The sequence below is a fragment of the Triplophysa dalaica genome, chromosome 18 (genome assembly GCF_015846415.1).
Source record: "Triplophysa dalaica isolate WHDGS20190420 chromosome 18, ASM1584641v1, whole genome shotgun sequence".
NCBI classification, from domain to species: Eukaryota; Metazoa; Chordata; class Actinopteri; order Cypriniformes; family Nemacheilidae; genus Triplophysa; species Triplophysa dalaica.
In genome coordinates, this window is record NC_079559.1 from 11,924,362 (window position 1) to 11,937,805 (window position 13,444).

At 36.3% G+C, this 13,444-nt stretch overlaps 1 protein-coding gene across 1 annotated transcript in view; it reads right to left on the reverse strand.

The window, feature by feature from the left end:
• The window catches only part of ipo11 (importin 11), a 130,158-nt gene extending 126,241 nt beyond the window's left edge, over nt 1-3,917 (reverse strand). Inside the window, 2 exon segments of the mRNA XM_056730003.1 lie at nt 2,003-2,149; nt 3,828-3,917. Coding sequence (XP_056585981.1) covers nt 2,003-2,140 — 138 coding nt within the window. The 5' untranslated portion in view covers nt 2,141-2,149; nt 3,828-3,917.
• Between the last annotated feature and the right edge of the window lie 9,527 nt (nt 3,918-13,444).

Genomic DNA, 13,444 nt, shown 5'->3' on the forward strand with positions numbered 1-13,444 from the left:
TGCTCATTTTACAAGGAAATGTCCAAGGATTATTAGCGATTGATGCTGATCGACGTACTGTTAAGAAGTGCCGTCATTTGCTTGTTTATTATATATGAATGTTTCAGCACGTTATGTTAATGTTTGGCTTGATGTAAAATTCCTATTCCATAATAAATAAAGCAGTCTGTCATCATACAGATACAAAGCGTAAATGGTCTCTCTTTCTCTCTCTCTCTTTGTGTTTATGTGCATGTAATACTGTACATGCGTGCATGTGGGGAGGGTTGCGAATTTTGAATAATTTTCAAATAGTTCTCATCGATCTTCGAAAACAATTTTTGCTTAAAATGCCCATCCCTAGTTTTTGTATATTTCAATAAAACCCTTATTCCCTAATATGCAGTAGTAATTTAGTTCAATATTGACAGTTAATGCAGTACTGTACACCTAAGCACTACATTGGACGACACAGGACTAGTATGTCGTCATGTTTTAGCTTCTTTGATGAAGGAGATAACATTTACGAAATGTGCTCTGTAGAAAAGTTTGTCTGTTTTGGGCTACTGTAGAAACAACATGATGAATTCCATGTAAATGGACCCGGGGTTTATGTAGATAGAAAAAGCTAATTCTAAGGTAATAAAAACATAATGCTTCATTATGTAAGGTCTTAATACACCTCTGAATACAAAGTTATGCATATTGTATTGCATTTCTGTCAAATTATGGATAAACCCATTGTCCCATCTGCCAGGGAAAACAATATGAATTTGAAATGTTTCTGAAAATAATTTGGATCCCACAAGCTGAAACAATAGCCTTCTGGACCACTTACACCAAAGTTGTTTAGTTTGTCAACACAGGCATTGCTTGCTGTCCCTTGTAGCTGTCACATACTTAATCTTTCTGAAAGGCTAAATTTCTTATTTCGTCATTAAAGTACTCATAAATAAAACATTGGCAGGACATGAATTGCAAAATGAATCAGGGTGGCTGATGGCCATCTGGCAAGCTTACCAGCACATACCTGAGGTGGATCGCCTCTCGCTGCGGGTCGCAAAACAGCCTTCATAAAATCACACACAATGTCAATCTCCTAATGAAACTGACCGGATTCAGGGCATTTTTGAAAAAAACATATTTTTCTTCCTTCTGTTCTTCTAACCCTCAACGGGAATGTGGAGGTTCGAAACAGAAGATGGATGAAATGGCTAATCTTGCATGTCATGGGGTTCAGCATTGAAGCCAATGGACTCTTGTGTTGTCTCAGATAAGGGAGAATTAAACAGGCTGTAAGGTGTCTATAATTAAACAGCAAAGAAACTTGCTATGCAAACATTCCTGATGGAAACTACTATGCAGGTATCATGTTCAAAATGACAGATTGCGTCATGACGTCTTTAAAAATGTAGCTGCAAGTAATATTTGAAAGAATTGGTAGAGGGAAAAGTTATTTGAGGTTAAGGACTTGTAGGGATATTTCAACCAACAATAAAACTTCTGTCATCATATACCAACTCTCCATATCTGTATGAATGCATTAGTTCTGATGAACAGAGAGAAATATATTTGGAAGAATGCTTGTACCAAACAGTTCTTGGCCACCACTGACTTCCATAGTGAAAAAAAATAATAATGGTTGTCAATAGTTCCCCAGAACTGATTGCTTTCCAACATTTTTCAAAATATATGTTTCATAAAAAAAAGTATAAAGCAATTTTTCCTACTATAGTAGTCAATTGTGGGCAAGAACTGATTGGTAACAAGCATTCTTTGAAATATCTTTCTTTGTGTTCATCACAAAAAAGAAGATTTAACAGATTTGAAACAACTTGAGGGTGAGTAAATGAAGACAGAAATTTTCTTTTTGTGTAAACTGTACCTTTAAATTTCATGCTTCTTATAGTTTATGTGAAATATTGTTTCAAAATACCTCTTCTTATAACCATGTGAAATTGCAAAAGTGATGTTTTAAAGTGAATTGTGCCCCCTCAACAGCTATATTTAGAGCAGCTTTTACCAGAAGCACGGAGTAGAAACCAGGCTGGGTCTCCCACTGGCGAAGCTGTTCCTCGGCTGGCTTCAGCACAGCTGTGTCCTGACTAGTGGCCTGGGTCAAAGCCTGCAGCACCACCGAGCTGGCGCTCTGGATATCCATTAGAAGAGCCTGCGGATACAAACAACACAAAATATGCTTCATTTGACACTTTGTTAGTCTGAAAAAAGAAAAAACTCAGTTAACATACCCAACTATCCCTTGAATTAATATAATGACAGAAAAACCTCCAAATGAGTTCACAATCTCTCACATATTAACTGTAGTAGATGAGTGATGCTAAAGGTTTGCTGTCCAACTCTGCCCCCTATTGACGAAAAGTGATAATGACTGATTTTGGTTTTTCAATAACAAACAAAGCTACATTCTCATATAATGAACAAACCACGATAGTCCCATGATTCTGATCACCGGCAAACACGGCACATATGTAAAATTGTGAACTCAAACTCTCATTGTCAAGTACTGCACACAGAACAAAAAAAAAGCTATAAGCAATACTTATGAAAACAAACCTTTTGTTATTAGGCGTTAAAGTGCAACTAAAGCTTAAATATGTATAAGTGTTTGATGTGGGAGGTGGCAGCTGTGGTCTATTAGATTCAGGCAAGAATCAGCATCTTTGATTTATTTCATCTGATCCCAAGTGAAAGGTTGTGTAGAAAATGTAATTTACAAGTGCAAACGTATGCTTTCTGTGACTTCCATACATCCTTGCTGTTTTGTCAAACTGTAATAATTACGAAATAAGACAGCTTGTAAAAGTGCAGGATACAGTGTGTTGGAAAGAACACAAGTGAACAATTTATTTAACTCAAAAGGTCTACCTTAAGGATGCTGAGGATTCAGGCACTTGCAATATTTTATATTTCAGACCTTTATGTAACTATCAAAAAGTGTTGGTGAAATATTACATAGACAAAATAGAAAAATCTGACAAAGGCACAATAATCATGTAAATAGAGCATTTAGCCTATAAATTAAAAAATATTAAACTAGGTTTAATATTATGAAAGTCACACGTAACACCACTGCCAACTACCGTTTGGAAAATTGACAAATTAACCATTCTGATCATCTCAAAATGACAAAATATCAGCAGATTTATCAGTCAATCAATATTAAAGATAAGGTCTGTTATTCACATACATCAATGGGAACAAATCAAAACATCATTTTTTAAAGAACATTTAAAGGACATTTAAAGAACTGACAGACAACGTGTGGACTGGAATTAACACAATAAAACAATGAACAACACAAACAATCAACTTCCAGCAGAGGATCAATAACAAAACAGCACCGAGCAAAACATCATCTGTATTTACATTCACAACATCATGATTACGAACGATTTAAAGCTTATCTTCGGCCTTTTTATTACAGTTTATGTAAAAATTGCATCTGCTCTGTGAAACGACGCCATGAACTTTCTGCATTTTACAGAATAACTGCAAAAGAAGATCCGTGGACACACGTGAGGAGTTTATCATGAGCCTGCCATATGCACCGAGAATTGCTGTCAAGCATTGTTATCTCTGCAAATAAAACCAACTGAAAAAGCGTAATCTAACCAAGCACTCTTAGTAATATGACCATTTAAACATCATCAACAGAAAACCAGTGGATCATTTAATATGTTAGCTAAGAGGCTACAATACTGCACAAGAGCTGGCACGTATGTTGGCCTACATCGAAAAGTGCATCTTGTGATATCACAGTTTAGGAAACTTTTGGCTGTTTGATGTGCCAAAACATCCTCTCAAGCTCCTTGTAAATGTTAACGTACCTTAAGCAAATATGTCAAAGCCGATGAACACAGTCGTGCAGTCACTCTAAACACAGCCCACGCGTTGTGTGGATGGCGCCATACACAGCAGCTGATGTCGCGTCAAGATGACGTAATCACAATTTAAGACCGCAGTTATAATCGTGTATTCATTTATGTGACTATTTATTCGGTATAGACAGTTATTATTATTCATTGTAATGAATTTGTTAAAACTATTGTTTTTATTTGTTTACTATTTTAGTGTTGTTTGTAAACATTTTAGTTTCTAAGCCCGTTATTGAGTAAATTGATTGTTAATTTTCTTAAAATATTTTGGTTATGTATGTTGAAAAAAACATCGATAAATACTGTATTATGCATGACATAAAACGATGGGGCCATTCATTACTCCAATACACCATTATCATTGTTATATGTAGGAGAAAATGTATGTAAAACTATAAAGATATTCTTACCGTAACCTTTTGAAAAAAAAACTGAAACCTTTTGACAGCATATTAGAGAAAAAATAGTAGCGTGAACTGTCCTCTAGGCGGCGCACATCTACCATAATGGAGACACCGGGCGTAAACTAAGTCTTAAGGTAAATCTATGGATAATGCAAACATTCAAGAAATGTAGCCTAGCCGTAAAGCCTAGTACGATTGCGTGTGTGGTTTGGGCTTAGTATTCAAATTTAGATGAATGGACTGTGGGTGGTCTGTGGCTATGCACTATGCGGCAGTGCAGTGCTTAAGTATTTATTAGGAGTATCTTTACTTTACTTGAGTCTTTATATTTCTGCAGACTTGTACTCCACTACATTTCCTGAACAAATTGTATACTTTTACTCTGATACATTTCTCTTGGCATGTTCGCGACTACGAAATAAAGCATAGAAACACAACTGCGACCCGGTCACCTTGACAGCGCTGAACCAATTATTGGTGAAAGATCGGGTATCATGCATATGTCAAGCATTCTGACTTTTATACAAAAGTGCTGGTTTCTCATGCTTAACATGGTCAAATTGTTTAAAACGAGTTGGACGTTAGATAGAATATGTCTGTACTTGATACACTTCCTCAGCATTCCAACTTGTTTTAATAATAAGAATAAGCAAATAAGACGTATGCAATACTACTATATAGGCACTCAAGATCAGTATGAGATTGGAAGAATCTTCCGAGATACGTGCAAAAAGCTGCTCTCCGCGATTTATTTCAAAATGTTTTAATGTGCTGCTACTTTTAAAGATAAACAGCTAATTTTTCAGTTTCAATGAATTTAAAAGAACTAGGTTTCTAATGGAAAGGCAAGGAAAGAAAGAAGTAAGGGCCAGGCAGATTTGTTCTGATTTTGTGTTCTCTAGAGGGATAATATTGGGGGTGGGAGGGAACTATCCTTTTCTAAAGTTATAATTTATAAAGTAAAGTTATAAAGATGTGGTTTCTGGACTTGTATTTTGATAGTTTTGGCAACATGTTGTTCCGGATAAAACTACTGAACTTGAATGTAATTTTGATCTTTATGCTTAATTTTTTCTAAACTTTGCTTCAACTTTACTTTAAATACTTAAGTAGATTTAATATAAAAAGTACCTTAAGTACAGTATGTATGTTTTACTTAAGACTTTGAGTTTTTACTCATTTTTCAAGTAATTTTCTGGCAAGATATTTGTACCTTTTCTCAAGTGTTGCCTTTAGTTATACTTTATGCATCGCTGGTTTTTGGCTTTCACGCTATAAAGTTCATTCTTTGTCATTGACCTGTTTCATAATGAGTAAACACAACACCAAACAGCTTTTGGGGAGAAAAGATGAGTGGGCCATTTTGCACACAATGAAAGTGAGATTATTGTGTGATCAAAACCACAACCTGTTTAAGAGTTAGAAACATGGGGAAATCCACATTCTTTTGAAAAGTGCGGGTACTTTTGGCCAACAAAAATCACAGTACCACAGAAAATGAATTTTCGTATCAAAATCTGGGTACAATGCTTAATATGTTTGCTGCAACTTCATGATGCATCATCTTGTGCTTACAGTAAAACTTGAAACCTATAGATTTAATAAAGGGTTTTGCTTATTGGCCGGTCATGTTGCCTTTTGTTGGACACACTGTCTGTCTAATAGCTAGTAATGTAACAATTTAATTTTATATTTAGTTATAATAATATTTTATTGTATATTAAATTAATAAATCTAAACTTCTCAACAGTTATTGATTCTTTGCGGAGGTCTAACGGAAGTTAAGTTTGGGCAAAATAATGTTGTATCCTACGTATGTTGCAGCTAAAACTGTATATAGAGAAATAAAATGAAGCAATAAATGAGACAAAAGGTTGTCGCTCATATGACACTCCTTTGCTTCTAGACAATAAAGGTAAGAACGTTTGTGAGGAAGTTTAGAACAAATAGACACCTTTTCTCAAAAGAAACGTCCGGATAGCCTGCAGAATATTTAGTCTTTGTTTAATCTCATGGTTTGAGGAGAAACAAAAGGAGAGATTAAATAATTGTCATTTGTGTTTTTATATACAGGGGAACATATTTACATGTAGAAACTTGCATGTGTCTTATGTGAGTTCAATGACTGAGGACTTGTTGAGTTTCTCTTCCTGAACATTTGTTCTACACATGTGGCAGGATGATTATATTTTATGGGCTGGACTGTGTTTTCGTGGTCAACGATGAGCTTTCCATTATGGGCTACTAATGGAAGCTGAATGTTTAAGGTTAGCAGAATATACTATAGACAAGAAAATGCTGTCAAGCGTAGTGAGAATTGTTAAGATCAAACACAGTCTGACTATAATCTAACTCTATTACAGAGAAGCCAGAAACTGACAGGAGACACGTGTTTCTCCGGAAAAAAAAGCTTCCATAAACAGAGCCGGTAGTAAACCCGCACACGCCACATTTTGAGAATGTCACTGAACTCCAGTAACCCAGTATAAGGTGAGACCATAAGCTTCTCAGCCAATGGGAATCAAGGCAGAATCATGCAGTTGCTGTGGACCAATCACCACCTTACATTTATTTCACTCTTCTTTATCGTTTGAAACCCTATTTCAAGCGGTTACACCCACAGAAAAACGGCTAGCATCATTCAGAAAAAGGCCTTTGTTTTCTGTCTCTGTCTATATTTCAAATCAATACTTTAAAAAAAATGATGGATCTATTGGTAAAAATTGTTAATTTCTCTTAATTTTTACGACGGAACAATATTTTTCATCTTTAAACTGTGTCTTGGGCATGCAGACCTTTAGTGACCCCCACTGCTTTTCATATCAGTTGAACTAACATGAACTTGAACCAGTCGAGTATATTTGAAACTGGAGAACCACAGTACAGACTGTGTTACCTTATGTATCTATCTATCTATCTATCTATCTATCTATCTATCTATCTATCTATCTATCTATCTATCTATCTATCTATCTATCTAAGCTGTGAAACCTGTTAGGCGTTTTTGAAAAGACTGCAATTCTTTAAAACAATAAATCAATTGTATGTTGCCAAGCATTCCAAGACGTGCAGAACGGCTTCCTTGTAACTGTGTCGCGAGCCTGTGGCCTCCATGCCAGTTCTCGGATGAAAAACCCACAATACTTCACTGTCTCACCACGCTAGGGTGAGAGGGGACGATCTCCCTTTGATGTCTGTGGGAAAGTTCTACCTTTAGGATTTACTCCCTTGTGATTTACAGTAAGGAAAAGGGGAGTCATATGATGATCTGATCCCAAAAATGCGATCCTTGAGGAATACAATTTGTGTAAGGAAGTGATTCGCTTTGATCACAGTTCCCATTTGTCCACATGTCCCCTCTTTTTGGAGTGATCATTTTACCAGAATATCAATTACTAACGAAAAAGGGGAACATTTTTTCCAGAAAGCAGGCTTTAAATCATATTTTACAGTGCTGTTATACAGAGATTTGTTTGGAGAATTTATCTATCAGTAATAGCGCTTGTAGGCAAAGATAAGATTGTAGTGTTTGTATTTATTATCTTTACCTCACGCTAACTCCTCTTTACCCCATGATCATATAACCTGTATATTTCATCACTCTTACTCGTGGTACATCCTTTTTATGTTGTAAATTCTTGGCATTTTTCCATAATGTTGTGGTAATGTGGTAGTTTGCTTTTTGAGCATGCTTTCAAATGAACAACAGTAAACTAAACACAAAAACATGCATCTGGAGCATTCAGGTTTAAAGCATAAGATCTGAGTATCATCAGCACTACTTCAACCTTTTCCTGTAATTCAGCTCTAGATTAAAAGCAGGTAAATTTAGTAAACTCCTGTTCTTTTGATTTCATTCACACAGCAGCAAAAAAATGGTTGTAAGTCCTGCATGTTTTAGAATGCTAAATATGTTTTCCTTCGGACACAGTTGAGTTATTAATAAGAGTTTATCTGATTTTGAAGGAGTTTTGGGGATTATGCAAATTTAGAAAGTCAGACTGTGAACAATTTTGTTTTTTTTAAGATGTTTACAGTAGGCTTGTTCATGTAACCCATGCCAAGACCTTTTCTCTTTTTCTCACATTCTTCTTGTCATCCACTTGTTTCCCATGAGAAAGTCTCAAGGGTCATGTCTAATGTGAGATGTGTAGTTTTGTGGAGCCTGTGAGACGCCATTCTTTTCACTTAACAATGAGATGGTTCTTAATCCAAAAATGGTAAAATGTGCACACACATATCTCTGTACTGAATGAGTCTTCACCCATAAATTCTGAATGATACTTCCTTGAGGAATGAAGAAATACAGGATTGCTGAAGTTTTACAGTAGACATGATATGGCCTTTGCTGTTTTTTTTTCTCACGACTGTTGTTGAATGGAGGTTTATATTTCCCGTCTCTCCATCCTTATCTTGTTCTACCAGTATAGTCAAATCAGTAGAGACTGGTAAAAACGTTATGTTTGATAACAATTAAATGCCAACGTACCGAAAGTAAGAACGCATCTATGAATGATCAAATACAGTTACAGGGCGGTTCCAGTTGGGCCATCAGAACTGTTGTGCTTGTTTGTACTTGATGTCTTCAAAAGGATGCATCATTATTGCTCGTGTGCAGATTCCTTACCAATTTATCCGCCTAGACGGGTTCTATACTTTTCTCAGTCACTTTGGTGCTTTTTCACAGATCACAAATTACATTTTTACATTTCATCCTCAAGTCACTTGTGCACATCATAAAAGCAATTTCTCTCTTTTTTTTTTAAATGCAAAAATTCCTTGATACATAGGCTACAGATGTCTACTGTTTTACACCCTGTTTAACAATCTTACCCCCCAAAATAACTCACTGAAGAAGTCATCAGATACAAAATGGTAAAACCAGTTGTCATAACCTGTCAAGTATATTTTCTTCACATTTCTGTAGGATTTTTGCAATCGCCAGCTAAACTAGATTTACTTTGTTTCCAGGTTTCTGTCACTGTAATATCTTAGATTCCTCAGACATACAACACACAGCAGCGTCCGACCTTCTTATTCTTCTTCTTACAGTTGTTTTGGTGCATTTCTTGAATAAACCTCAGAATTCGCACAATGAACCACCAAAGGAGTGTCAACTTCAAGGGTTAACGTTTTTTCAACTTTGCACTTTAAATGATTATGCACTACGTGTTCAATGTGGAAAATGTGTGTTTATCGATTGTTTTGGCTTAGTTAAATATCAGATCAAATAACACACACTCACATATAGTAAATCCAGGGTAATTTCTTACCGCAGACATGTACAGTGAAATGTTAGATAACTTCAGCTATATGGCACAAAAGATTACAAAGGTGTTAGAGGAATGCTTTTTTAGAATCAACTAGAATAATCACACCCATTTAGATAATGGCATACACGCCACACCAACATTCCAAACTTTATTCTACTATTCACAAGATCAATTTCCCAAATCTATCATAGTCATGCTTTCATAAACTTAAGTCAAGAAATATAACATTTATAAACAAAATTATGATTAAATCATGTGCAATCTCTTTAGGTTCTTAATTATTGTTGTGAATGTGTTATTAAATTTCTCAAGTGGACTATTTGTAATACCTATATATTGCAATTTATGACACATGAAAGGGTTCTTATTGTTTGTGTTGACAGCTGCAGGACTTTTAGATTTATACCATCAACTACAACAAAATAAGGCACATTCAGTCATTCACAGATTAAAATCCCTTTATTCGAAAGACATCTATCACAGAAAAAAATGATAAAAATTACTCATGTAACAGTAAAAGTGAAATAAAACCAGTAATGGAATCTTTCCTAGAAAATTTAATTTTTTTCTAGTGTATGAATAGTGCATGTAAAATTCAATGCAAAGCGAATATAAAATTCAATGAGAAACATGAGACCATATCAACTAATATACGCTCTTGTTGGGAAAGGGTTTAATCAAAACTTAATAAATGTACTTGGAAATGCAGGTTCTGATACATAGGTGAAAAAACCTCTGTGTTCCTCAATGAAGTTGAGGAACATGCTCGCGGAGAAACATCAGGTAGCCAGGTGGCAGAAGGGTATGCACGAGAGGGCCTAGATGTAAGGGGGCATAAGCTGTCTAAGGAGGAGGGAGTTGTGGAGCAGAGAGTGTGAGTGGCAGTGGCAGTGTTAGAGTCCAAGAGAGAGAGCTGTTCAGAGGAAGGGAGCGTGGCGGAGACCGCAGAGGAAAAGCGGGAGGGAGTGAGTGTAAACGTGTGTACGTCGGAATGTGACCAGTGGGGAAGCATGTGTAGTGACTGGGGGAGTTAGGTCGAGACCAAGAGTGATGAGGAAATGATCCGACATGTAGAGCGGGGTGACCTGTGAGTGATGAGTGGAGCAGTAGCGTGTGTAGATAAGATCTAGTTTATTACCAGTCTTGTGATGTGGGAACTCGCTTGAGGCCAAACGATGCAGTCAGATTGTTGAAATCGGCACCCTGCGGTTTCTCAAGGTGGGTATTGAAGTATCCAAGCACCACCAGAGGAGTACCATCCTCGGGGAAGGATGACAGAAGCGTATCCAACTAAAAAAAATGTACAAGCTGACATGGGGGACGACAGATAACTACAACATGAGTTTTAACAGGGTAGATGACAGTAATATAGCATGAGACTCGTGGCGACGTTGTCGCATGAGGGTGCCAGCTGTTTGAATTTCCAGTCGTTAGGAATGAGTAGACCGGTTCCTCCACCACTCCCTGATATGCATGGGATGTGGGAGAAATTGTAGTTATTGGAGAGGGCAGCCGGTGTGGTGTTTGAATAAAATTTTCTTATACATGTGCAACATTTGGAGCAAACTGAAAAAAAACTCTATACTTTTAAGTCATTTTATAAAGAAACAAACATGTTTGCAGCTTTATTTGTTATTATAAACTGAAGCAAAATGGGACATGTTCAGTCCAAATATATATTTTTGTGTAGTTATGAATTGATGAAATATCTTTTACCAAATCAAATTCATTTTCACATGTTGTATAAGACTGAAGTCATGACAGAAGAATTATTATAGATGACATGATCTCAAAACCCACGCCATACATTCTCACATTTGGAGCATTGGGATCATTCAGTCTTTGTGTATTTCGACCTGTGAATGCGTAATCATGTGCACAAGGTTGTGTCCAACTCATCCCATCAGTTTATTAATATGACTTGTAAATCACTGTACCCTGGACTGTATCTTGCATATACTGTATTCACAGGTCTAAATACCAATGGGAACAGGTGTTTTGACTAGATGATGTGTGGCGTGTTAGCTGCACAACACCCCTCCGGCAATGTTTCCAGATTGCCCCGCTGTGTGTCGTAACAATGGATTCCAAGAAGATTAAATGGAACATTCTGCGCAGTTCACCTCCTCCTCCGGCAACATCAAAGCTTAGAGTCATGGAGTATGTTCTACTCTCTTTTTATTATGTTCTACATAGTCACACGAGTGCTGCGCAGTTTGTCAAAGATGAAAATAGACATTTCCATACAAGCGTTTATCGTAGGTGATGGAAATTACATCTTCTGAATGTGGGGACATGTACACTGTTAGAGAAGTGTGTGTCAGCCCACATACTGTCGTTATGTGTGGGGGTGGGGAGTTTCAGCTGACTGAGTAATGAATCTGGGTAGGCTTATGTTTGTAAACAGGTTGTATTGTGTGTGTACATTTAGGAAACACAAATCATACGACACGTAACGTTTGGTATGCCTCTCAGCTGGCTGAAGGAAAGCTCTGCGTCAGCTGTACTGCAAAGTCTCTAGATGACTTTATTATTGTTTACAATCATTCAAAGGATAATGTGTATCAAAGTGTTTGACAGAGGATAAATAAAAGGACAAGGCTCAGCCTTTCAGATTCAAAACTGTAGAGTTCAGGTCACATATTATTCATTAGGCCTTTTTTTTATTAGTCATTGATATGGTTTGATATCAGCGGCATATCTGTTTGAGCCGGAAATGTTAAATACACTGTATATAACCATGGAGATACTGTATGTCATGAGAAGTGATTGCATCACTGTATCATATTACTAAGAAAGCGTCATGTCAGACAACACCTATTTGATATCTTGGTTCAGGGCCATTCAATGTTATCTGTTTGCCCTCTCTATCCATCACACCATAGAGGAATACACTTTTTCAACATTAGTGAAAGATTTGCCACAGCAAATACTTCGAAGGTTTGTCAAGCCCTCACACAATCTTCATTCATAAAAGATTTGATTTTGCTTATCTAATCTAAACATAGATGATTATAATACCATTCAAATTTTATTAAAATACATGTTTATTAAAAACACTAAATGTATCATTATAGGTAGGGTATGGAATTTCAATGTGGCTAGCAATAGCAAGCTAGCATTGAGCATAAGCCCACTCTCTTTACAAAGCCACACCTCCTCCAAAACAAATACAAAGTTTGATAGACAAATACTGTAGAAGATCCTATAATTGCATTCAGACCGAATGCAATGATTGAATGAGGTTTTACTTGTTAACAGCAGTATAGCATTAGCTAACAACGAACAATATAGTTTTCAGCATTCAGCCTATTCATTCTTGTTAATGTTAGTTGAAGTCAATACAGTTATTCATGTAAGTTCAAGGTACATTAACTAATATTAACAGGCACAACGTTTAATTTAAGAAACAAATGCTTTAGAAAATATTGTTCAATATTCGTTCATGTTAGCTAACGTATTGACTAATTGCTAACAAATTGCCCCATATTGTAAAGTGTTATTGAACACCTTCGGCACCTTCTACAAAGGATATTTATGTATATAAATAGACAATTTTACTTAGTGGTTACTATGAGGATGTGAATCAGGACATTCAACCAACAAAACAAAAAATGGCTGCGTCCGAAATAGCATACTGAGGTGGCTAATTTTGGCTAATTCTTGTGAGTTCACAGTGTACAAATTCATACGAATAAGCCAGCTTGTTAAATTCATGGTATTTAGATGAAGTATTTACGAATCAAGTGTTTAAACAGTACGTGCTGTACGTCTGGGTGCAGTACAAATACATTCTGGACATCCATCATGTTTTCATTCTCATGTGACCCATATGCTCTCAAACCTGTGACGTTCAGTTCTTACACAGGAAAAATACACTTATGCATTGATA